At 40.2% G+C, this 27,136-nt stretch overlaps 1 protein-coding gene across 1 annotated transcript in view; it reads left to right on the top strand.

The window, feature by feature from the left end:
* The window catches only part of LOC145447837 (uncharacterized), a 113,178-nt gene extending 86,506 nt beyond the window's left edge, over positions 1-26,672 (top strand). The window contains exons 15-25 of the mRNA XM_080326114.1: positions 5,922-6,149; positions 8,034-8,159; positions 8,222-8,356; positions 14,916-15,025; positions 15,525-15,621; positions 19,163-19,273; positions 20,374-20,500; positions 20,554-20,714; positions 21,934-22,104; positions 25,336-25,471; positions 26,111-26,672. Of these exons, the coding sequence (XP_080182240.1) occupies positions 5,922-6,149; positions 8,034-8,159; positions 8,222-8,356; positions 14,916-15,025; positions 15,525-15,621; positions 19,163-19,273; positions 20,374-20,500; positions 20,554-20,714; positions 21,934-22,104; positions 25,336-25,471; positions 26,111-26,115 (1,407 nt within the window). The 3' untranslated portion in view covers positions 26,116-26,672. The remainder of the gene's footprint in view (positions 1-5,921; positions 6,150-8,033; positions 8,160-8,221; positions 8,357-14,915; positions 15,026-15,524; positions 15,622-19,162; positions 19,274-20,373; positions 20,501-20,553; positions 20,715-21,933; positions 22,105-25,335; positions 25,472-26,110) is intronic.
* Positions 26,673-27,136: the final 464 nt, after the last annotated feature.

Raw genomic sequence — 27,136 nt, 5'->3', positions numbered from 1 at the left:
AAACATGAACGATGAGTCAAAAAACAGCAGCGTGCTTGTCACAAACAGGTCAGTTATGAATAAAATGGTAGCCACAGGGCGAACGATCATTTAACACGTGTTTTTAGTAGTCGCCGAAATACTAAAATACTCAAGTGTTTATCGAATACTTGAAGTGACTGGTCAAGTAAATCTGGTTTTGTGTTATTACCAGAGCATTGTATGGCATGGTATGGAACGAAATTTCAGGATGGAATATGAAAAGTGCAAGTATGGTATGGTATGGTATGGTATGGAAATTTCCAAAGTATGGCACGGAATGTTCTTTCCATACTTCCATACTTTTGCCATACTTTGACAGCTTTGCCAGAATCATGACAAAGATCCTACTTTCGATTTGTCAAATTGATTGCATACGTTAGAAAATCGCTCAGTCTATGTTCACATCTAAAATTGCGATTCATGACGGACCCAGCCCGGTCGACATCTATTTGAAGACAACAAAGTTGCTCAACAGGTATATGAAGGAAAATAATATTAATAATTATATTTCCAATATAAATATCATGAAACCTCTAGGAATTGTGCGAACCCCTAAAAGGTTCAGGTTCGTGTGAACGCGAACATTTTTGAAAGGTTCTGCATGAACGCGAACGTGAACCTTAGGATGTCACGTGATGTCATTTTGCTAATTCCAACCCTACAATTCAGTTTAGTTACATATTATTGTACACGATAGCCATAGCGACGACTCATATTGCTAATTCCAACCCTACATATCGGTTAGTGATGTATTAATGTACACGATAGCGATAGCGACCTCATAATCCTCAATGCTTAATAAGTACATGCTGACATTTGAAACGTTACCAAATGTATCAACTGAAGCAATCAAATGCTATAATAAATTCAATTCTTCCGTCGCTTTGATAACAATTTCAACGAGGACTTGCAAGTGAATATAAGTTTATGCCTTAACGGTCTAGGGCAGACCGGACAATGTATTCGACGCCGGACTATTGCTACATTGATATTGGGCATAGTGTAAAACGGGTTTACTTGCTACCGAAATTACCCCCTAAACAAGTTATACAGTAACCAACACCCCAATTGCGCGGATTTGGTTTTTATGATACAATAAACTTATCAAATCAAGTTGGATCCCGAACGCCTGCTAGATTTTTTACATTAGACAACGATGTATTTTGTATATCAATTTCACTGATTGTTTGAAAAAGCATCATTCGCTGACTTCAACATGTACTTCATTTCGTTCTTGATGTTGTGTGATTGAGGGTCAAGCTTACAGCAGAGAGTCAGTAAATATTCAAACACGGAACGCAAAAGATTTGAGATGGCCAAGGTGCATGCCTATTTAGTGTTTATTTTTTATGTTGCCATGCGCCATGCATAGAGTGGTCCGAAGTTTAAATGCCGAGATTTTTAACCAACATGACATGAAAAATTGTAATATATGAAAAAGGTTCACATTGCATAGCCTACCAAGGTTAGGCTTACCATACGTCCTCTTTTAAGAGGATTTGTCCTCTTTTTTGACTTTTTTGAAAGTGTCCTCGGAGGACGCCCTTTTGTCCTCTTTTTTGAGATTTTGTCCTCTTTTCTGAAGATTTAGGTCATATTTAAGAGGAAATTGCGAGTGATATGCCGCAAATTAGCGCAGAAGTGAAGCTCCGGCGGGTATTTCGGAGGGAAAAGCGGTGGTTTTAGCTCTGAGCGAAAAGATGACCTTTTTTTTTTTTAGTCAACCGATCACGAAGTGGGAAAAATTTACCGGTTTTTGAGAATTCTTTTCCAGTTTTGCATGTCTGGAATTTCTGAAAAAGTGTCCTCTTTTTAGATTTCCAAAATATGGTAAGCCTAACCAAGTTTCGTTTGTGAACGTGAACCTCTAGATTACTGAGGTTCACAAACAGAACGCGAACGTTAACGTCACGTTCACACCATCCCTACTATCTTCCACAACATAAACTACCAACGGGGATTTAAAATCATAGGCTCCGAGGATGTAGAAGTTACATGGATATTTTTATCGATTTGTTGAGCTTAGAAATAATTTTCTGCGCTATGGTAGGATGATCAACACGCAATATCTATTTGTCATAAGCGTCATTATAATTCAAAAATATGTAGCTTGTCTTGGAGCGACGTTACTATATGCCGGCCTCCAACACGCAATAAACTTCATGAAATCTAGTTATCTCTGATAAAAGAATGGACAGTGGACATCCTGATGTTGGCTAATGGATCTAATGTGTGACCCACATATTGACGGGGAAAATGGACATTTGATCCGCTTTACCAAAATGATTCTAGTGCTGTAAATATATATTCTAAGATATATTCTAATGCAGTGATTTCTAACCGGTGGGGAATTTAGGGGTTTCTGGTTGGGAATAGACTCTATGTAAAAAAAATCTTTACATTAATAACCTCTTTTATTAAACGTCTGTATGAAATGCCGATCGTATCTTTAATATTTAGGCCTATTAGCTCATTTGCAATTCAGCAATCCGTATTATCAGTGCCTCCAATTAGCGAGAATCGACTGGACAGCGGCTCGCGATTTCCCGTATATATGTTTAGGTTGTTATTATTTGGCATTTACACATGTAAATTGATGCTACCTCGCTACAATTGGAAATATTTCAAACCCGCTCCTATTTTTCTGTCGGCTCACACATACATTTACGGAGGCGCAACATTGCGTTCACCGTTGCCAGTTCACTGCTCATTAATTTTATTGCGTGTTGTTCAATTCTGGGGCTCTTAACTTTCAGCAATAGCGAGTCGTTGCAAAACAAAGTCTTACCAAATTTTATTGGAGGGAGCAATTTTAAAGGGTGGAGATATAGATTTCAGGTCGTGGGGAATAAAGAAAAAAAGTTGGGAGCCAATATTCTAATTTCGCCTTTGGTTTATGTAATTGTCATGAGATTCTGTTGTGATTTCCAAATAATCCCGTGCGTATATATTATACGTTCGGTCTTGGATGGTTAGCCAACAGACAGTGATGATGACATATGATATATAATGATGATTGATGATGACATATGATATCATTGGTGCATCAGGGCCGTTTAAATGGGTAATTTCATCCAAAATAATTAGAATAAATACGGCGGAACAATTCCGCATATCACAAAATAGAATATCACTTGAGAGGTCGGGCAAGTTGCAAAACTATGGAAAAAGTATCAAACATGATAGGGAAGAATGTTGCTATGGTATGGAAACTTTTCAAGTATGGTATGGAACGATTGGGGCGAAGTATGGTAAATTCCTATTCCATACTATACCATGCTCTGGATATTACTACAGAATATCGTAACCACACCAGCGTGTCATTCGTGTTTTGGTGATCGTTAAAGCTGAAATTGAGTGTGCTCCGACATCTAACGGATATTGACTGTTTGCCATTACACATGTTATTTGGTAATCTTTAGATATTCTCAGATTGGGTGTTCTCGCCGCTATATAAAGAGTCCTCGAACCACCAAATGTTGGTTATTTACGTTGCAGTGTTTGGATCAAGTCACAACCTTCGATTTCCGGAAGTGACTCGAGTAAGGTCCAGTCACTCGATTTTCAAGGGTCAAGTCGAGTCACGTCAAGTCACGAGTCAAGTCACTAGTCGAGTCAAGTTGAATTTTCAAAGGACGAGATGTGATTCAAAGTAATTGCATTTTGCTAACCATTTTGAATACAGATGGAGTCCCCATTTATTCTGAATCGAGGAAGGAATCAAGAGTTGATTACGCATAAAAGCTCTGTATCGCTGACGCCTACGCGGTATAGCCCCGCTCTGAAATGATCAGCCAAAATACAGGACAAAATACAAAACCTCAGAAAGTTGAAAAAATGATATGGTAGAATACCCTACCGCACTACATATCCATGATATACAGTAATAAACGTATGGACGATATTCGTTCGATTTCAATCATACAAGAGAGTTGGTCTAGGTTAGGGTTGCCATATTTCTGCAACCTAAATTTCTGACACTCTTTAGCGCCCACTAGTGGATTTCAAAATGAGTTATGACGTCACACTAGCAAAGCTTTGCTCATAGACCAGAGGTGGTCACGATCCGGTTCAGGAGTATGTGGATGTGCGTTGTGTAACCGGGACCGAAGGCACATGTTTTCAGCCCCTTCCCGCCCAAATAAACAATGATTTTGAGCCCACACTATAGGGCAATCGATTCAACTTCTGGGTGGGAGGTGCTTGCTATGAATCTGATTTCTATATGCAATATGCATCTGGTCTTTGAATTATTTGAATGAATTCTGTCAATAATATTGGCTGTTCCATATACTATATAGATACTACTCTCCGACCTCATGATCAGAGTTAGCGGTAGAGCTGGTGGATGATGATGAGTTGGAAAATACAGGGAGCGTAATTGCACATCGTTAAGTCATGTTCATGTCCTAAAGATAAGATTGTTCATCAGCCTTATGCCGGTGCTCACCACGGAGCTTTATAAACACCCCACATCCAGTGGTTTCCAACCTTTTATGGTCGCGACTCCATCTCCAATTTGAAAATGTTCCGTGGCCCAGATCAAAATTTGACGAGCTGATTACTAAAAGAAGTCAGCACCTTGGCCCAGACTTACTCACGGGCTATTTTGGAAGCTGATTACGTTCAACATATTCGCAAACCCCAGAATAAAGGCAAACGACCCCCCATTTGGAATCACTATCTTTGAATAAAGCATTTAAATGGCCTTAACGATCTCTAGGAATATACCGTTCTCCTATAATTGCGATTACAATTAGGCTTATTCTAGTAAACGAAGGTTGTTTTTATTTACATTTTATTGCAGTTTTTGCGAGGGTGGTAGTCTCCATATTAAAATCAATAAATGTGATGGTAAATCGCGCGCAGCGCGAAGAAAAATATCATGCATCAGCATAAATATTCCCAAAAAATATTGTTTTATGCTGATTAACGAAAAGTCTTCAAAATTCCGGACATGTCCGGGAAATTCCGGACGTATGCCAACCCTAGTCTAGGTGAGCACTGGGCACTGTGAGCAGTTTATACAATAGCGATACATTGCTAATATATTGCTTTCTACTAGTTTACGACAACGTAAGCTGTAAGCTCCGATCGCTGCGTTTGTCATCAATTATTTGTTACATGACAATGGAAGCTCGGTAACACGCACACTCATTGAGTGAATGGTTGCTCTCGCAGGTCGAACCGGCGCATCGTTAACAATCCGAACTTATACAAGATGCTTCGATTTCGTCGACATCGATTACTTGATGACTTGAAATTGACTCGTAAAGATTGCTTCGAGTCACGAGTCAATCTGCCTTTCTCAAACGTCGAGTCAAGTCAAGTCAAGCCAATTTGGTGAAGTGACTCGAGTCAAGTCATGACTCGCGTCATCCCAACACTGTCACGTTGTCGCTAAATTAAGTGTAAATCCGCTACCTTGCTTAGCTTAATTTCCTTACTTTCGTCCTACGTTATTAACTCCATGGAGTTGTATGTTGCTGTTGCTGTACTACTTGTCGATTGTATGTTGTAAATTGTAAATCCTACTTTCGCCTACGTTCTTCAATACTTGGATGACGATCCTGACTTTCGTATTACCTTCATTCGGTCGTATGTTGCTGTTTCTGCTATGCGGGTCAGATTTGTTTATCCGAATCCGACATGAACGTATTATCAAACTCTTGGTAAACATGTATGAATTACATCGATTAGCATCCCATAATAACCCGTTAGACATGCTTATGCGCCTATAACCGGCAGCGCGGGATTCAGACTGCCGCGCAAAAACGTTGACAGGGGTTAGAATGCTCCTTGTTATTGAACCCAAGATTGCTGCCTGAGACCGAAGTCTATCGCGGCCGATTTCTCCTGTAACAATCCAGATTACATCGCATTTGCACTCCTTTATTCAGGTGCGCGACATTGCCGAAGAGAAGAACGTTACTGCTGCAGCTGAGTACACATTCAAAGCGAGATTCTACGAAAATAAAAGCACAACAGTTTTGACATACCCGATGACAATTTCAATTCCACCTAAAACTCTTACTCAAGCGAGAGCGCTGATGGAATCGCCGTTGAGAATTGTGACCGTCGCCTTTCGATCCAGTGCTCTCTTTCCATCAAACAGAACAACGGAATGGGTGAGTCTATAGATAACTATAACTAACCTACGGATAGATACGCAACTGACGTCGTCACGCTAGCTTGCCCAGACTGATGTACCGCTCAGCAATCTGTAAGCAACATAATTTATGAACCTATAGCGGGTGATCTAAGCGCCCGAAATAGACGAAACTGATCTTATTCGAAAGCTGCTGTCGCACTGATTCCGAAAATGTACGTTACACGCTCATCAGCGCAATAGAACCACCCTAGAACAGCCCTCAAAATCTGAAAATCGTATCAATCCGTAGGTTAGTTGTCTATAGTGAGTCTGAAGATGTATGATTAAGGATGGTTGGTGACGAGGCACTTCTACTATCCTGGAATATACTCGGGTACGATTCGCGTAATTACTTGTACTAGTAAGTAGATATGCTTTCAGACTAATTCCACTTCTTTTTATTTCGTAAAGTAGAGAGTAGATCATCGATAGGTTTCATTTACTTTTACGAGCGCAATTGTCATGAAAACTGAGCTAATATCCCTAGCATCATGGTCAACTGAATGTTTTGGAAAAGTACGCATATTTTCAGCGTCAGTAGTCGTTTTGCGTTAATCCTCGTGATGTGTCTTTTAATTTAGAAAGCAGGGCCACCTCATTGACGACTAAAATTATGCGGAGTCTAGACCAGAGGTTCTTAACCTTTTTTTCCTCCAGCGCCTTTTTCAGAAATTGTCATGGTCCAGCGCTTTCAATATTTTAGGGTTTGTACTAAAGACGATGGGGTCTTGCCGGCTTTGAACTTAAGTATTAGAAATATATCGCGCCCGATAACTTCTCACCTAATCTATGATAAAATCCAGTGATTCCCAAACTGTGTGCAGCCAACAAGTCACAGTTTCACGAGCTTGACGCGATTCTTTTCAAAATTTCGGTAGAGAACTGAATGAATATTTATTATAAAACATCGAGACAAGCATATTTGACTTGATGATGCAGCGTTTTTCAACAATTGAATCTCCATTGAATCTCCATTGAATCGTATATGGGAATTGTGAACCCTGTAGGGAGAGGGGTTGAATTGTCGTTACAGTAACTTGCAAACGTATGTAATTATTGTATTTACTACTATCTTCGTGCGGAAGCGAGTGGCGCAATGTGCTAAGCGAAACCGTCACGACACCAATGATTATTGCTTCGAGTTTCGGCTCTACCAAGTTTCTATGTGTGGGTGGTTTCTCCTCTTCGCTGAACTCACTGCCGTATAGCAGTGTTTCCAAAGCCCAGAGAGGAGACGTGCTGATGTACTGTATGCCTGCCACAACATCCGCATTCGAACCAGAATTTTGATTACGTAAAAATTTGCAGTGTGCTAACACTAATATACTGCGGCTGGTGCGAGGGGAGCCAGTGCATTTAAATTCCCTTTTTAGGTTTACAGTAATTATTATTGCACGTCAGAAAAAGTAGCAATGATTTACGATCTCCACCCGCATTACGTTAGTCAACCGCGCTGTAATTTTTTCACCCACACCATTGCGTTCCATCCATCTGGTTGAAAAGCACTGCGCTAGACTATTACATCATGATTTGTCATCCTTATTTATTTATTTATCTATCGCCAATGAATTGACCAGGTCTGCACTGTTTATTCCAAACCTCTGGGCGACAAGGATGAATACTTTTTCATATCGGGACAACCAGCCGATATAAGCGTTTATGAATTGATCTATTTTTATCGCTGTTATTGCTGTACCTTATTTTGCATCCGACAGACGACGAAATAGATCTTATCTCTCTCTTTCTCTCTCTGTTGAACGCATAAACCGCGATGTCACTAACCGGCATGCAGTTTATAGTGATTTTTTAAGCGATTTCTACGATGAGCCGTAATAGACAGCTACTTGTATCTTATATACAGGTCATTGCCACGACACTCGGGAATTCGACCGACACTTTGGAAAGCATCAAGCTTGAAGTTCCGGTCGTAATAGTATTCAGTTATATCAAGGAAGAGGCTGGTGAGAAGCGACCTAATAGCTTTACGGTGGGAATGACATCTGCTTTCGAATCAGAAACAGCTTTCGACCAGAGTAGTGCGTCTTTCAGAAAATCATCACGGAACTAGAATGTGTTTTCTGGGATTTTGAAATCAAAGATTGGTCACACAAAGGATGCGCTTTACAGCCGGGACTACCGGCTAGTTGTGAGTGCGATCACTTGACGAATTTCGCGATTCTTGTGGTAAGCAGAACTTTTAACTTATAACATTGTGGAGTTGAGAGTTAATTGACTAAATATCAGCAACAGTTTGATCAACGTCCTCTTATCCACCGAGTTGCGTATTTCACGCTATTGCGGCTGACGAATAAAATTTCTATATCGGACGTATTTGCTGCACCATTGCTGGTTCTGCGTTGGTGGATTGTGCCACATGTAATTGAGTCTTAGACAATCATTTTATTACTATTCAAACCACTACTTTGATCTGATTTAGAATTAACCATATTACCTAAAGTAGTGTCGCACACTGGAGCTCTGAGATCCTTTTACATCTGCGACAAACTTTATAAACTTTCTGCATATGTCCATACAACTATACTGAAAATGTGACCAAATTGTATCAAAGAGAGGTCATCAATGTGTCAATACAAATAATCTCTGTACATTTACATTTACTCAATGCCCGAAAGAGCGACTGAAGTTATTTGTTGATAACGCAGATTTAAAATTATAACGCTCAAATAATGTTTGGAATTTGGAATATTGTGTTTGCTTGGTACAGGGGTGGGCAAATTACGACCCGCGGGCAGCATGCGGCCTGTGTGAACATTTTGTGCGGCCCGTGAAATGTTGACAAAATGGGCAGTATAAATCTAATTACTAGAGCGAATTGATTAAATTTTTTCCTATGATATTTCACCATGATATTGATTAAAATATAATCCTAATATTGTATTTTATTATTTTATTGTTGCCGCAATAGCCCGACCTCGGGTCCACGCATTTTGAAACGTTTTGGTTGCTGAACATCCAGAAAAATCAAAACGAAAATGACTTAGTTTGGATCACAATAGTGATTTTAGATTAGAACTACAAATTTCAGTGCTGTTTTATGAAAAACCGGTCCATACGTGTGTTGGGTAAATCCTTCCCGTATATGAGCAGTTCAGCATGAGCAGGTAGGTGCAAATCATTCGTAGCTTCGATCTCAACTCAATAATAACATGATTTCCGAATCAATACAAAAAGCAAAGAGTTGAAGATGAATGCATTGTAATAAATAAATAAATAAATAATCAATTGATAGTTACTACTGTTTCGGCGTTGGAGAGGTAATGCAATAGGTTTATGTTTATAACTTGTCATAATATGACATTATTATAATGAATTCGTTGCTACAATTTAAAACACCACTTGGATCCGAACATCATCATTATAGGCACACTTTATCAAACTACGAGGTACAAAATAAGTCAACCGAATTTATCAAATGATTAAGACAACCGTAAATTATTTTGATATCGTCGTCAAAAGAACGTGAAGAAGGCAAGTTTACTACATGCATTTTGCTGAAACGTATTTAAAGGTCATATGCTGGTTATGATGACGCTGACAGCATTTTGTGTGCTGAAGCTTGACCAAACGTAGAATCAGCATATCTATGAGCAGATCGCTGCTCCATATTCATCCTGTCCTAAGAAACGGCGTAACCTACAGCCTACTTCCATCCCTAATTTTGACGAATTCATTGAGGATAGCCAGCTTATCTCGGTAATGTTTCTGACGCATGTGCGTTACCATCGAATCAATATTTAAATTGTCTTATATATCTATGTATAATCTCCATGTCTTCGGCTACTATATGGTTACTATATAATCAACTAAAAGCTTGCGCCCCGACTAATAATTCCGAATATACTATAATGCGGCCAGCGAACGGATTCATATGTTGAATCTGGCCCACCCCTGGCTTAGTACATTACCCGGCTCATTATCAATTTTTTGATATTGATATTATGTATATATTTCAGCTGTAATCGAGTGATTGTATTAAAATGTGTTGGTAATTCTGGCCAGTTTTCATTGTGAAGCATACAATTGAAATTGTCGAGTAAAAATTGAACCGAAAGTGCATTTATTTCCCCGATCAATTCAGGCCGTGTTATTTTTGGCATTTCAGGAGCCAGATGCCAAAACTGCCAAAAATAAAAATTTTAAAATGCCAAAAATAAGCAATTTTTGGCATATGCCAAAAATAACACGGCCTGCCAAATATAGTGTATTTCGTTCATGGTGTTGTTCATGGCGTTTGTGAAAGGCAGGTTTCTTAATCTGGGTCCAGCCCACCCATTAGGGGTGAAAGCATGGTGTCCTAAATAGTGTGGGCACAGCGAGATTGAACGGCTGACTGCATTTGGTTTACGTCATACTTTCCATTTGTCCAAAGGCAATTTTACGACCATTTTTGACCGGCTTGTCGAGCGCTAAATTTGATAAAACGGGTATCAATGAGAAGCTGCCGCAGTACTGATTGTTAAAATATAAATTGTATTCTGCTCATGGAACTGGAACCCCCAAAATTAACCACGATTTTTGCATTGTGATCGAGTTGAACATTGGGACGCAACAAACTGTCTGGCTATTTCTGAGATGCATAGTCTTGTTGCGTCAATGTTCTTAAACAAGCTAACCTTCCCAGGACTCTTCCATGCGAGTTGGTAATATCAAAGCCACCTGAAGTGACAAAAGTCCTCCGAAAATATATCGGTAGACTGAAGGAGAAATGATAGTCGGGCTACTAAATAGAATGTGTTGAGAGACAACACAGGAAACTCCTGGAAAAGGATCGGGAAGAAAATTCTTTCCGCGAATGAGATCGATGGCACTGGCGAAGTGATCTCTTTTCATGATGCATGGAAGCCGGTTCGGCCCTCCAAAGATTTTGAAGCTCTGAAAACCTTTTGTGGATGACTGGCAACACTCTTTCCCTCAACGGCTACTGTTGAAGCCGATATTTCCCAGATTCGCTGGGCGACAAATGAATTTAGGAGAAACTTAGCTAACCTGAGTTGGAAGCATTGTTACAGTGCAAACGAGTTAAGTCTATTCAACAGCTGTAACAATCAGCTGTTGAGCGTGTTTGTTAGGCTTTTCTTTCTTTTTCTTTTTGCTTATTGGCACCAATTCCGATGGATACTGCACATTTTGTGGTTTCGTTTGATATTATTAACCTATGAAATCGTTAGGTTTTTTCTTATTATTATTGTTTGTTGGCACTGATTATACGTGGATGCTGCACATTTTGTGGTGTCTTTTGACAAACTAGCCCAAATAAAGCGTTTTTGTGACTAATTCGAGGCTGAAACTATCTATTTAGAGGACGATGCCAAAACTGCCAAAAATAAAAATCGAAAAATGCCAAAAATAAGTTATTTTTGGCAGTTTTGGCATATGCCAAAAATAACACGGCCTGCCGATCATGCATGCGTTGATATAGGTCATTGTAATCCACTTCCACCTTACCTTTTTGCGCCGTTACCTAATGATAGATGTAAGAATATAACGATAGAGGTGCAAACCGAGCCGAGTTAACGGATATAGTTCGAAGCCAAACAGAACTGTCAAAATCACACCTAATACGTGCATCAACTATGTAAACGAATTTCACAATATGCATTCATAAGAACAAAACTTTGGAGACCAACTAGAGCAGTGGTTCCCAAACAGTGAGGAATTCCCCACTGGAGGGGAATTCAATGGTTTCTGGTGGGGAATAGACGCATTTGTTCAAAATTATCTACAGGACAGTCTACATCAGTGGTCGGAAACCTATTGCTCGTGAGCCATATATGGCTCTTTTGGGTATAAGATATGCCTCTTTGACATATTTTTGATTTAGTAATTAATTTTATCAATATAGCAGAAACTTGTTAGTAAATTTTATTAACGGCCAGAATAGTTATTCTCGTGGCAGCATAAACATGTATTTGAGATGTAAAGGCAGTGGCGTATCCTGGGTTAAGGGCTCGAACCCCTTAACAAAATCCTCAAATTTAAGTTGCTGCATATCCCTCGCGAATTCGATGTACAATTGTACATGGCATACCGCGCTACGTAATCTTGGATTGCACCATACGTTGGTTGATCAAGGGAATAGCAGACATGAGGACGCCTATATGACAATCTAGTTTTCAAATACACATTGTCTTTCTGATCCACGCCGAGAAATGAACTGTCTTGGAAGTGACATTCCAATTATAAATCCAAATTACAAATAACTCTTCACTATCCACGTCCAAATTGATAAATAGCTTTCTAGTACTGCCGTTAAAATGTAGGCGTCTAGTGCAACATTTATGTTACCGCCGATTTGAGAGGTCGATCAATATTTGTATTTTCGGAATCAGTGCTATAGTTATTTTGATTTTTAGAATCAGTGCCATGGTCATTTAGATTAATACCCTGTGATATAAATTCTTGACTTTTTACGATTAATTGCGCTATCGCAGGATGATTAGTAGCCTACGAGTTTTTACAGAGAAAACATTGCGCCCACGACGAATCACATGTACTGAGTTCGAATTAGTACTACCATGACGTCACGAATTTTCAATTGTGACTTAACAATTAATTGACATGTATGTCTCTTTGGGAGTTGAAATGGAAAATTTAGGGCTAACATGGCTTTTCAGACGAAAAAGGTTCCCGACCACTCGTCTACATATTCACGGAGACACATGCGCAATTACCATTACCAGTTAACTGCTCTGGAATGTATGCATCGAAAATTAAATTGCGTGCTTTTCACAAAACCTCATTTTTAATTCTAGATGGCCAATGATGGCGTCACAAACGCATCCAGCACGACTACAATTTAACGTGAAAATTTTGAGCGTTACTGGTATAGGTTTACAATACATTTTATGTTGCAGTTATAGGCGATTGTCTTGTGTGGTTATGTGTATTGTGTAGTCAAACCAGCAAATAGTTGCTCTGTGATGACAAAAGTGCTGGGTAGCGACGAACAGGACCGTAACTGCCGCACCCCAAACCTCCCAATTGGGGGGGGGCGAGCTCGAAGAGGCCCAATATTATTTCGTGAATTAACATAAATTCACGCGATTTAATATTGCCGAATATCTGATTATTGGATACCATTCCCCCACGAAAATACGTAGAATTTATAGAAATGGAGACTTCGGCGTCGGCCATTACTGCGCCACGATATACCAAGACATATGAAGTTATAGGCCATGTCACATGCAACTCCGAGAAGTGTGCCAGAACGATCAGCAGCGAGAAGACCTTGGCCGAGAAGGAATGGCTTCGTGGTGACCGAAAACTTCGATGTATACAATATACAATGATACATATGTTTAATTGTCCACAGGCGGCTAAATGGCTGGCGCCAAATGTTCCCGTCCTGGCGATCTGAACCCTACAAGGCAAATGCCAAATGCCATGCAGGGAAAAATAATTTGCCAGTAAAGCAATACCAATTTGAAAGCGTGTGTGCCTTTTAGTTTTGGCGATTTCCATATCTTTTGACATAGCAGATATAGGACGTCACGAAATAGCATGATGCAACGAAGTCAATATACCAGCGAGTCCGCCCGAAGTTGTTTAATTCTTATTTAGAGGTCCTACCTTTTCCAACACACCTTACTCACTTCTACCGGTGAATTTGATTGCATAAGCAGAGAGGGGATAAAAAATTGATAACAAAATATATGCAATTATTCCTAATCATATTGACCGATTCAAACACGAATTATATAATTTTTTTGCGCGTCGCGCGTTCACTCGATATAAAGCGACGCACTAAACAGTAGACCCGATGTAGCTGATAAGTAGCGGGGAAAAAGCGTACAGGCTCAGCCGGGCTGAAAGGGTTCTGGCGGGCTCCACCCCCCAGAAGTTGGGTTTATCACCCTGTGGGGCCCAAGGCCAATGTTTTTTTTGGCGGGACTGACGAAGTGCTGTTACAGTCCTGGTGGGGAATGAAGGCTCGGAATAAATCTGAAGTGGGGAATGCAGACAAAAAGGTTGGGAACCACTGAACTAGAGCATCATGAACCGACAACATAAGGGATTTAGAGCGGCCCACAGATAGTTCCTACCCTGAAAGTGAAACTCTAATCTCAAAGTATTGAAAATTTTTATGCGTCACAGAATGAATCCAAGGTTGCTACCCTGAGAAAGATGGTCATGAAACTAGTTGTTCTGGTCGGGTCTACATACATTTGCGAGCAAACATTCGCGACCAGGAACATTAACAAGATAAGGCTGCGTTCCAATATAACTGATGTTCACGGGCTGTCTTTACTAAGGGTTTCTACGTCTGACATGCAGCTAGAGTTCAAAGAACTTGTTGAAGACTTTGATCGACCACACATGACTGATAAACTGCAATCAATATCTATTGAAATACATTAGGTTAATAAATTCATTAAATACTGTTTGGGACTACATTAAATACGACGTATTCCTTGTATAGGTGAATAAATACGCGATTGATGTAGCCCATCTATTCTGTAATCCGGCCCGCCAAGTAGGCCTACTTCATTTTTCCATATCAGGCCCGCCGAACGCAGAAGTTGCCCGCCCTTGTACTATGAAAACGTTGATATATCGATGTCTGTAGAGAAATGACCGAATGATAGAGACTACTACGGAAATATTACAACATCTCACCAAGCATAATATTCACAATAATTTTTGAAATGTCTTATGATTACACAGTAAAGTGATTTCCTAGTCCACCACGTTTATCATTTTTCTAATCGATTTGTATTTGCAGAGTCGTTCCAAACTTAACGTGGACGTAGCCCTAAGCCTTGTGACGTACATCGGGTCCGGGCTTTCCATTGCCGGCCTCGTGCTTACCTTCATCATCATTTGCCTTTCACGGTAAGGCGACTTTCATGTATAAGCTCTGCCCTTTAGACATACGTTAGTTGACTGGTGTTCCAAGTGGGTCAAAGTATTCGCATTCTACTCAGGTAGAAGAAGAGTGATGCGATAAATTTTTACTCAATTACAAGTTAAAGTTGCTATTGCTAAGATGCAGCAGTATATATAAATGGTCTGATAAGTATATTGGGTCGTGTGCTTCTAGCAGATAATCAGGGGTGGACTAGTTCGGAAAGATTCATCTCCGCAACCAACAAAAATTATTGATGACGCTAAAAATTGGTGCAATATCCACATTTCAAGTTGTGACACAGGGGTGAATTGTTTCGCACGATTATCACGATGGATGTACTCGTAAGAGTGAACAATATGGAGTATCAAGTCTTACTATGTGTAGTAAATCAATGAACTCAACACCTTTCATTTACTGCACTCTTTACAGAGTATCATATGATATGAAGTAGCCTACCTATATATGAATTCCCGTTTGTTTCAGGAGCAATCGCAGGACATATCAAATGCAGATCGTTGCGAATATCTGCATCTGTTTAGCCGTTGCACTTACAATGTTTGTTGCTGGAGTGGACTCACAGGTTTCTTGCATTCGCATTATAATATTTTTATTGCGATCATCTGCGCCATGCCTTTAGGGGCATTTTGCTTCTGAATTCTACACTATCAACATCTAGTACAGTGGTCCCCAACATTTTTCTACTCATCGCCCCCTTATCAATCACGACACCCATTCCTCCCCCTCCCATATTTACGGATCCGAAAAACAGGACATATAATCGGGACATTTACTCACCTAATTTGGATCGCTGGTGAATTAACTAAACAAAAAGTCATTTTTCCGAGTAGATGTTCGTAAAACCGGTTTCCTTGTCTACGTCCCGTTGAGTTGACCTCTTTCTTCCAGTCAACTTTGACGTCATATGCACAATAAGCCGTCATCGCCCTGTTAATTAAATATATCTCACTGAATGTTCTAACATGTTCGTCCTCCGTATCGCCCCATTTGGTATTTTCAGCCCCTCGTTACTCAAAATCGCCCACTGGGGCGCGATATCACCCACGTTGGGAACCGCTGATCTAGCGTAAAACGTTTAAAATATTCGTTTGTTAGATACTTCTTACACTGCTCGACTAGTTTTGACTTTTGAGAAGCCTTAATTGAACTCTTAAGCTGAGTGGCCAACTTTTACGAGACGGACTTTCAGCATTCCCGTGGCCACTTACTGGCCACGGATAATTTCGTGGCCGGCCACAGATATTCCGTGGCCGGCCATGAAAAGTGCTATTCTGTGGCCGGCCATGGTGATTTTCATGGCCGGCCATGAAATTTCGGTATGGCCGGCCATGAAATTTCCGTGGCCGGCCATGTCAAACTCATTCTCATGTCATTCTGTGGCCGGCCACAGAACAGCTCGGAGCTCGCTGTGGCCGGTGCTTCCCCCATTCTGATATTGATTTTCAACCGTAAGATGTGCATTGTGCAGTTGCAATCGATTGTAGAGTTAGTTTTATTTTGTAATTATGCAAACCTACCATTAAACAATGTGATGATGATAATGTCCTTTTTTCAACTCCATATTTCAACTATGTTTATCGTTTATGATGAGTCTGCGATGCGAATAAGTGATACATATATATCTGATCATGTAGTTTAAGGATGTAGGGCAGGGGCAGTTTAAAATCTTTCGTGGATTGCCCTGATGAATTTATGAATAATACAATACTGTACTGGAAATTTGTCTTACTTCACTGCAGATTTTTTCGATTTACGCTTTAGTAGATTCGACTATATACCTCCTTGAATATAATCTATGTTTCATCGAGATACTGGATCGGTCAATATGCGGTCATTTTACCTGTTTTCTTGTTTTAAATACTAAATACCGTAATCAAAGTACCCGAAAGAAACAATTAGGGAATCAAAGAACCAAGAATATGTGGAAAATACTCTTTCAAGTTCCAGAAAAGCTGTGAAATCCACATAACATTCTGTGGCCGGCCACAGAGCAGCTCGCAGCTCGCTGTGGCCGGTGCTTCCCCCGATCTGATATGTCTTTCCATCGGTATAGAGGACATGTAGTTGCAAACAATTCCATAGTTTGTTATTCTTCGTATAGCTGAATAGCTGTGAATTGGATAATGCCAGGCTGATACAATCCTTCCTTTCTGTATCCGGTCTATGATGAGTCCGCGATATACGGTTATATACATATTTGATTATCGTACTGCTATACAATACATACTTGATTATCGTACTGCTATACAATACATACGACGTTCAAGATCCTCAACATCAATGGAGCTTGCACTCATTTGCACGATGAGAATTGTGTCGATGAATCTATGAATATTTCTATGCTGTAGCAGCACTTGAACTTGACACACTGCAGATGTGCTGTAGATGTATGAATAAAGGCAACGATGTAACCTAACCTAACTGTAATATTGGTAAAATGTGGGGCTTTGTTCCCACAAATTTGATTTTGGTCACGTTTCCGATCCTATATAATTTGTAAGTATATCCACCTAGGTGCCGTTCTTCCAGGTTGAAACAAATAATGTACGAATGAGATGCATGTCGCAGTCACTACCGATGCCATGTAAGCCAGAGCTGGATACTTGATTACTTGGGTGCAAGGATCGTTTTGTATCGCAAGTCGTTGTTAGATCAAGCTGCTAACCGATGTGGTGGGCATAGGACGTAAATTTGCCTGCTATATAATTAAATTACTGTTACAATAATAGATAACTCCAGATACTTTGCGTCATCTAATGCAGCACCATCGATCGATGTGACATCAAATGCAGCGCCATCGATCGATGAAAAATGCCTAGATGCCAAGCCTGCGAATTGGCCAATAGGCATGATATTTGTGGTTGATGCAGAGAACAATGGAATGTTCCCCAATCAATGTTCAGGGAACAATCTTGATGACACAGACACGTCCCAATCGTTCATTATAATTCGACATTTGAATGCAGTGCAAATACTTATAGCCGTTTAAAGTGCATTTGATCTCTCGTGCCCATGGGTGTTTTCTGTGAAAAGCATGTATTGGACATATTGCATTCATGCAACTACTTGTATATGAATTGTGAATGATTGTAATCATATCTTCAATTGCTTCAGATTTTGTGAAATTGGTAACGGAATAAACAAACTTTTTGTAGCAGAATATGCCGGTTTCTTTATGTAGAAAAGGAAAGGGGGCAGGGAGTCAGGTTATCTACGTTTGCGTCACTAATGGGCTTGGGCGATAGAGATGCGAAGAAACTGCAAGGCTATCGAATCTGTACCACGGTTTTATCTTTCCACACAATCCCATTGCGTTGATCGCCTGGCGTGGAAGCTGTGTGGACACCAGTTTTAATGTAAAGACGTTTGTCTGACCGAGCAATAAGATGTACGCTCATACATTACTCTATCAAATATTTATCTAGATTCTAGGAAGTTCAAGGAACGTATGTTTAGGTGTTAGTTTACAACGCACCGCCTCAAAGTACTTTTTCAATAGTCAGTGGGAATTGAATTCATTTCTACAGAAGGTAAACGCGTGTAAAGCTGTGCAAATTTTGAACCCATCCCTAAACTACTCAATAAAGTGGTAATGTAACTTAGGTACGTGCGATAATAGTGGAAGTCGTCTATACAAACCTTGCCGCCAGCAAGTTCGTTGCAAATGAAGAAGATCTACTTGACTATTGTCAAATTGGATGCAAAGGGCCGATTTTGATCCAACTAGATATGCGAAAATCACGAACTGGCCATGAACTCGTGGCCGGCCACAATGAATTCTTATGGCCGGCCATGAAATTCACTGTGGCCGGCCACGAGACAACGCAGATTCATGGCCGGCCACGAGATATTCGTGGCCGGCCACAAAAAAATCTGTGGCCAGTGAGTGGCCACGGGAAAGCTGAGACCCCTACTGACTTTTACTGGAGGTTAAAACCTGTCGGAATTCAACTCAAAGCAGAACATATTTTGGAATTCATACGAATTTCTCGATATTATTTTCATCGAATGTTTCAATCCTATCACTCACTCTCTTATGTGGCATGCTTTTCGAGATTTGATATCATCGACTGATTATCTTGCAGCGTTTGCTTCTGTTTCAGGTCAATACAATGCAGTGCACGATAGTAACTGCCCTTTTGCAGTATTCTTTTTTGTGTACTTGGTTTTGGACAGCTGTTTATAGTTACACTATCTACCGCGATATTGTTCAGGTGAGAGCTATAGTCAGCTTTAAAAAAGCATCTTGCCGTATTAGGCTGCAGCTTCGTGGTCTTATGTGCAACTAACAACCATTCTTTTAATGGGGTACGTATATCCAGTGGTGGCTTTTGGGGTGGGCGAGGTGGGCGGTCGCCCGGGCCCCCCTGATCGAAAGCCCCCCCTGATCGAAAGGGCCCCCCTGGTCGAAAGGGCCCCCCTCTTTGGTTCATGCACTTTTTTTCAGGGATAATAGCGAATAAACATGGAAATCCCCGTGTACCAAGCAAGAATATGATTCCGTACAGATGTGTCAATCATCATCAAATCGCTGCATTTGTTAGAAAAGTCCCGTATCCCTATAATCAGCACGTCTCTGTATGCGGTAGAATTACTTAGTTTTGATGTAGTCTATCGTTGCACACATGCAATAATAGATATGGGCGAATCCAGCATCTGGCCAAACCTTGACGCGGTCAAAGATAGCTAATTATAACATATGCGGAAGGGGGGTCTGGGGGGCGAATCCCCCCAGAAGTTACGGTGAGATACTTATAGGGCCCCCCCGGTAAGTCTTGCCCGCCGCCCCCCCCCCCCCCCGTTCATAGGGCCACCATTGCGTATATCAGCATTAAAGTGACATAACATTCGCAGTATATAGCGTAATGACGTGACGAATGGGTCGTGTAGATCCTATATGTGTCTAAATAATCCATTCTACAACTAAACACAGTGTGTTCACTTGCTATCATATAAATTAACATGAAAATGTTATATCCTATGAATGTGTTTGTATCTGCATTCCTGGTGAGCCAGTGTCGTACTTCATTTGTAAATATTCGAAGGCGAATATTATGGCAAGTTTCTGGAACTTATGCAACTTTTTACAGCTTCCGGTAGCTGCCTGAATACTCAGAATTTATATAGTATGGGTGTTTTGTTTAAAGCTGTTTGAAAAGTTTATATTGCAATTTTTTCTGTTTTTTCATGCAAATTGTTACTGAAATTTTTATGAAGTATTTCGAAAAATGTAAAGGCATGAATTAGAAAACTTGCTATCAAACTATTTTTAGGATATGGTTATCTAACTAACATATATTTACAATCATATCAGGTAATGGAATCATTAGGGAGAAGGTTCAAGATTCAATTTGCAGCGTGGTTTGCGTATGGAGTTCCGCTTATCATCGTCTTACTTAACGCAGGGATAACACTTGGCCATATCGACCGAAACGGCGCAGGTATTAGTCTTATGCGCTATGTGATAATCCCAATCATCAGCTGTTTCATTTAGGCGCTAGTACGTCCGAGTCGTCATACAGAGCTGGGAATTTCTGTTGGCTGCGATATTTCTCGCTTTATTTTGGATTTCTGTTGCCTGTTGGTTTACTGCTACTCTTCAACATAGTAGTTTTCTGCATCGTAATCCCGAAAATTAGCTGTAAAATGGCTCAGGTGAGGTTACATCCATGATGTTGACTCGTGCTCTCATTGTATACCTATCAGTGGCGTGCAGTGAGATTCATGGTTGGTGAGCACTGACTCCTCTACAGACAGATTTACAAATATAGATAAATCCCAAATGGTAGCTGAATTTGTTAGCATTAATACATTAGCAGTCTTCACACGCAGGCTACGTAAGAAGATACTATACTTACCTACAATTGAAGGTATCGCACATAACAGCTACATCAGTAAGGGACTGTATTTGCTTTTCATTACATGTTGGCCGTTGCAATTACACAATTTATTCAACACCGTCGGTTCGCGCATTGTTTCTAAGCGCTGCGATTGTCGAATTGTTAGCTAGCAATCGGTGAGTTGGATTCATCTGATTTTCACCAGGTTTTTGTTTCTCTGCGCAGTCATTTTACGAATCGAAGACAATTTTCACATTCTTTTGCGATTTTGAGGGGGTTCTGGTATTCAGACATTATTGATTTTTAGATTTTCGGAATCAGTGTGACAATACCATTCGATTACCACCAGTTATCGTAAATTCTGAGTTGTTTACATGAATTGCGCTATCATATGTGATGCCTAGCCCGTCTGTGTTTCATATATCCTTTCAAGGTATATTTTGGAACAATAAATATGCGAATTCACTGAATTTGAGTGTAAAATGGTCAAGATTTAGTTGTTCATAAAAATCGACGCAACAGACGAATCAAACTCGACGCAAATTTTCGTTCCCCATAATTTCGGAACCAAAAAGAGGACATATAAACGGGAAATTTTATCCAACTAAACTCTGATCGCTGGTGAAGTGCATGAGAAAAGTATTTTTTCGACATGACTTCCAAAGCACCCGCCTCCAGGTATAAATCGATGGAAGTGAACATTCTTTAGCAGATAGAGTGCATTGCGTGCCGATTACTTAACATAGCCATTCTAACATTATCGACGCACTATCGCCCCTTCGGTATTTTCGCCCCTGTTTCTCAAAATCGCTCACTGGGTCGGGGGCGAGATTGTCCACGTTTGGGACCATGTTATAAGCTAATTATAAAGGAATTTAGGCAGCTTACTATTATTTAGTCTGGCCAGAATTGAACCTCGCATCACATATGTTCCCCGACTGCACGCCTCTGCAACGAGCTGAAGGAGTACATGCTACATTTTAATGTGTCTAGCTTTATTGTTTCACGCATAATCAATCCTATCGTCCTTTAAGATTAAATCCACAAAAAGGAAAAGGACATTACGGCAACACATTGTCACGTCACTTTGTTTGGCGACTACCATGGGTCTCTCTTGGATTTTCGGATATGTGATGCTTGTCTCTGAAGATCAGACATTTCTCACCGCAATGAGTTGGCTGTTCGCTTTGACCAATTCCTTTCAGGTGAGGGACGTCTGAGAGTAATGTGTAGTTCAATATTGAAACTGGACTTGAAACACGACTCACATTTCCAATTTAGTTCATTACAGTGTTAGCTACTCAAGTTCAGAACATCACTAGATTTGTAGGGTTGTAACTAAGTCTCAATGTTCGGAGTCACAAATCAATCTCACTTTTATAGTTTGACTCGAGTCTTATTCAATTCACCACCGAGTCAAGTCAGCTAGTAGAGGGTCGAGTCCGATTCGTTGTGTTTTGACTCCAGTCCAATTCATTGTGTTCAACCCACGTTTTTCAACTATGCTCGAGTGATATCCCAGTCAACAAAAGTGTGTACATTCAATGCCGAAACAGGCGAAGAAAGTGCAGGAGAGAAGTGAACGCAACTGTTTTGACACTACAGTGAGGCGGTACCTTTGATGTACAAAAACTGATCGCTCTCGAATTCAAAAGATCGATTGTTCTCCTTTCCATCGGTCGGCCAGCGAGATTGGTGTCAGCGTAATTAACCAATCAAATTGCGCTTGATTATCACGCGGCTTCACCGTGACGTTTCTTCTGCGTGGCTTTTCCAGGTTCGTGAGCACTTGAGCGTGGAATGATTGTGATGTCATAAGTCATCGGATGTTGTTTACCGCTACACACTTGAAGTTTGAATTATCGTCCGTACAGGCGAATTGTATTTCCGAGACTGTAGCGATGGAGGGGAAGTGAAGTTCTTTGTTGAGATAAGTGGAGCAAGGGATAGTTCGGGTTATTTTTGAGATTTTTTACATGCTTGCTTAGATGTGTATTGGTAGTCAAAAGGTGTTTCGAATAGCAGATCAGTCGTATTAATTGCTTGTTTGCGTTAGGCTTGTAAAATAGTACTTGATATAAATGCTGACTTTGATTTTTCCGTGGCCTGAAGTGTCAGGTTGGCGGCAGTGAACAGCGTGATACTTGTCAAGTGCTTTGACCGTTATGCGTACTACCGACTTGTTGATATACATTTCAATGCTAAACCGCGGAAAAGTGTCGTTACCGCGCGCCGAATCTTGACGTGTTGTGGTTATGGCTTTAACATCATTTGTTAGTGCATTCATTTATGTAGGCTAGGTATATTAACGAAACATGGGATATGCTCAACCATATACGTTCTCTGACTGCATTATCTGTGACTGAATTTACAATCGTTACAACGGTTGCCATTTCAACTGTTCAGCCAAATACTATATCTTGTGATAATTTCTAATTAAAATTTGTGACACTCATTTCAGTTAATCTGCGAGTTATTTTATTGCAATATTTAGCCTTTATTTCACGATGGAGACCGAAGCCATGAAGTGACTGCGATATGGCCAAATATCCGTATACGTCTGATGGTGAATTGAAAGAAATGCAGCGTTGGCGAAGGCAACAGTTCATAAAATATCGTTCTCCAAGCATTGGTTCAGCCTGCAGCGACTATGTCCTTGATCAGCCGATTATCACTACTAAGGATATCTCGCTTTCTGTACATCGATGAATATGAGGCCAGTGGAATTACCCAGATATCAGTGACCAAGCCAAGCCTAAACGTGGGTTTTATCATTCACAATTGGGTTCTGAATGAAGTTAGCGTCCCACACAGTGAGCTGGCTGCTGATGGTAGCTCGGCGTTGCGTTGACCCTATTCTTCCCGCCAGACTTGTTTGATAAACCAGATTTTGTCTGCATTTCAATTCAATAACAAGAATAGTTGTATCAAACTTGTCCCCGGAAAGAACATCTCTCTGTATTTCAACTGAAATCAATGTGTCGTTTTATGCATTTTATATGACTGTCTGTCTGTATTTGACCGGTATTTTGAATGTATGCTCGTGGTGGATTTTATTAAAACTAACACGATAATGAAAATATATTTAATTGTCAATTGTGATGTCTTGCAACATACGGTTAATATATCTGCCAGAAAGCAACAATGATTCAGGTAGCCATAGGGTTACTAGCGGTCGTAAGCTGCAGTAGCGAGAGGGTTAATGAACGGCAACTGAAGGGTTAATGAGTGTGCAGCTGAAGTGCGAAAAGTGTATCTTTTGAAGCATCATTTTGACATCGAATGCGGAAAATACGCCTGGCGATCGCTTTCCATTTTGTTGACTGGGATATATTGACTCGCATTCATAATATACTAATTTCCCCCCGCCTTAACAGTGTCATACCGTATTTTCTAAGTATCAGGAAAGATAGACGAAATACCACTAATGTGGTGATTATACTATTCTTCGAAGTTGCAATGTCTGTCCTGACCGTCCATGACTTGGTTCCAGTCATGCACAATGACTCGACTACAAGTCGCGTCAATACAAAAATTGAGCCGAGTCGAGTCAAGTCATTGTATGCATTTGAAGAATATACTTGCGATAAGTCGAGTCACCAAAAAATCGCGAATCGAGTCATTACAACCCTGCTAGATTCTAATAACCAGTTTAATCAGTTTTAACCAGTAATAATCAGTTTATCGTCAGGCTATGTTACAAATGTAATACTATGGTTCGGTTACTGTACGGCGTTGGGCTCAAATTTGACGGGTTCCATTATTTTTGTGAATTAAGTTAGAACTGCGGTATTTATGCGTGGATCTTGCGTTCATTTTCATCGTTTATCAAATAGAAGCATTCAATTCGTTTCTGGTAAGAGTAACGACATTGTATGCATGTCTCGAGCCAAGAAGTCCATTAAAAAATAATAATGGTCACATTATTTATTTTCATCCGCTTAAGACGAACACAATGTACAATGTGATACAACTGCAATTTAATTAACATGAAGAACGATGCCAAAACGACCTATTACGGTAAGAAGTGGTCATGATCCGACTCAGGATTTCATCGATTTTCAGCCAGACTCGATCAGGATTTTTGCAGGGGTTTTCAACTAAACTATGTAAAATAAGTATGATATTGTCAGGATTCTTTCGGATTCCGAATTGGAAGCTTGCCGGCCGTTTTTTTTTCGGACTCTGAATTTCAAATTTACAGCCGGAGGCGGATGGATTTGCATTCCGAATTTCGGATCACTACGCTGACTCTTGCCACTCTAAATTAGGGTCCTGAGATAAGACATATTACCCACCAGCTTCCATGAAAATTCTCTTTGACTTACTGGTAGTACTAGTTGTGACATTGCTCGATTATAACCTTGTAAGTCTTCCGTTTGACGCTTCCTGATTATTAAGCTGCCGCAAAATGTCAAAACTTCGTTTTCTGTTAGGGGGTCTTTACGTTCTACATCACCGCAATCAGAACCGGCGAATTTCGGAAAGTCTACGACCCCGTTATCAGAAGATTCTCAACGGTGTCAGTGGTATCAACGGGATTTTCTTCAGTGGACAACAGAAGCGAAACAGGCAAGTCGGGCTAGTGCACCTGGTAATTTACGCCAGGCTCTCAAACCTCTAAAGGAGGACGAATTGCCAAAAAGGTGGACAAATCCTCCTAAAGGAGGACGCATGGTAACATTAATTTTGAATTCAGATAATCTTGAATTTAGTTAGTGCCCCTGAATGAGCTGAGAAATCGGTGAACGCCGTGGATGTAGATTCCGTGAATTAATTGTAAAATGCCAGGGTTGTATCCAATCAAGTCACAATGAAATGCATGTCGTCGCCGCATGAGTCTCAAGTCATGCGCAATGACTCGAGCACAAGTCGAGTCAATACACAAATCGATTCATTGTCCGCATTTTCAGAAAATGGACTCGAGTTACCGAAAAGTCGCGACGCGAGTCATTACAAGCTGTCAAATATGTGCACGACTTTTATTGAATGCTCTACGTTTGTAAATGTCAATTGATGTTAACATTATATAGCACAGAATTACTGGTGTGACAGTGCCCCATTTTCCTACGCGACGAGCCTCCACTGACGAGAAGTACTATTACATGTACTCTGTATTATTCTGAACTCGTAACAACACAATATAGGATAGCCCATGCATCTGCGTTTGATTCTGTTTTTATTCTATTTTAATGTGGCTGTTTTTTTTAGAATGACCGAGTTGACTCTTGGCTGCATGGCGGACTGGATTCTCAATCACACCCAAGCCGTGGTGTGGTTCCCGTTTACTTACTTAGGTAGACTATTTCTAGGATTTATCATGTCGGCTGTGTCAAATATCATGTGCTTATGCTGACTTTGCGACCTTGTATTAGATTGTATTGTAAAATATTTCATATATATCAATTATAAAATAATGATGATCGCTCATGGATAGATATTATATATACATATTTTAGTAATAATAATAATATCAAAAATACAACTTACTCCGTCTTCATCTGGTATTAGGGGCCTGATGTTGAGGAAGAACCGGTCAATTTCTGTTTCTCGTGAATGTATTTTCCCTCGTATACACGTACACACTTAGTCAATCAAGTTGAGCTTCTTATTCAATCCGTTGTACAGTAAAAAATTTGTATCTATATTCAATTCAGTTATGATTGAAAGGTGAGCTATAAAAAGTTGAGTGATTGGGATGAATAGCGATTTTTTTAGTTTAAAAAAAGCATTGGCAAAATATATCGTTCTCAATAGAATATGTACCTGCTCGCAGAGGTGGTCAGTAACGAAGTACTTCTACTTTTTGAAGTACTTGAAGTAGATTTTTTCTACCCACACTACTTTTTAAGTAGTTATGATTTTAGACTACTTCTACTTCTACTTGACAGTTTTCAGTTTTGCAGGCACAAATAAGCGTAAAATACCTACTTACTTACTTACTTGTGAACCACCACTTCTACTTCTACTTGAGTAGAAATTCCGGCGTTACTTCTACTTCTACTTGAGTAGCGACGGTGACTACTTTGACCACCTCTGCCTGCTCGTAGTGGATGCTTGCCTAATGTTTGCTTTAGCAGGTTTCGGATACGCATGGGCTTCGATTACAGATCCCGGTTAGTGATGTAATGCAATCAGGGCCGTAACTGCCGCACCCCAAACCCCCCAATTGGGGGGGCCCGAGCTCGAAGGGGGCCCCAAATTTTTTCGTGAATTAGCATAAATTATAAAGTATTT

Source organism: Botryllus schlosseri, chromosome 10, assembly GCF_051294905.1.
Source record: "Botryllus schlosseri isolate E-star chromosome 10, Bs_hap1, whole genome shotgun sequence".
NCBI classification, from domain to species: domain Eukaryota; kingdom Metazoa; phylum Chordata; class Ascidiacea; order Stolidobranchia; family Styelidae; genus Botryllus; species Botryllus schlosseri.
Note: the sequence above shows the minus strand (reverse complement) of the source record. Positions and strands in the feature narration are given on the sequence as shown.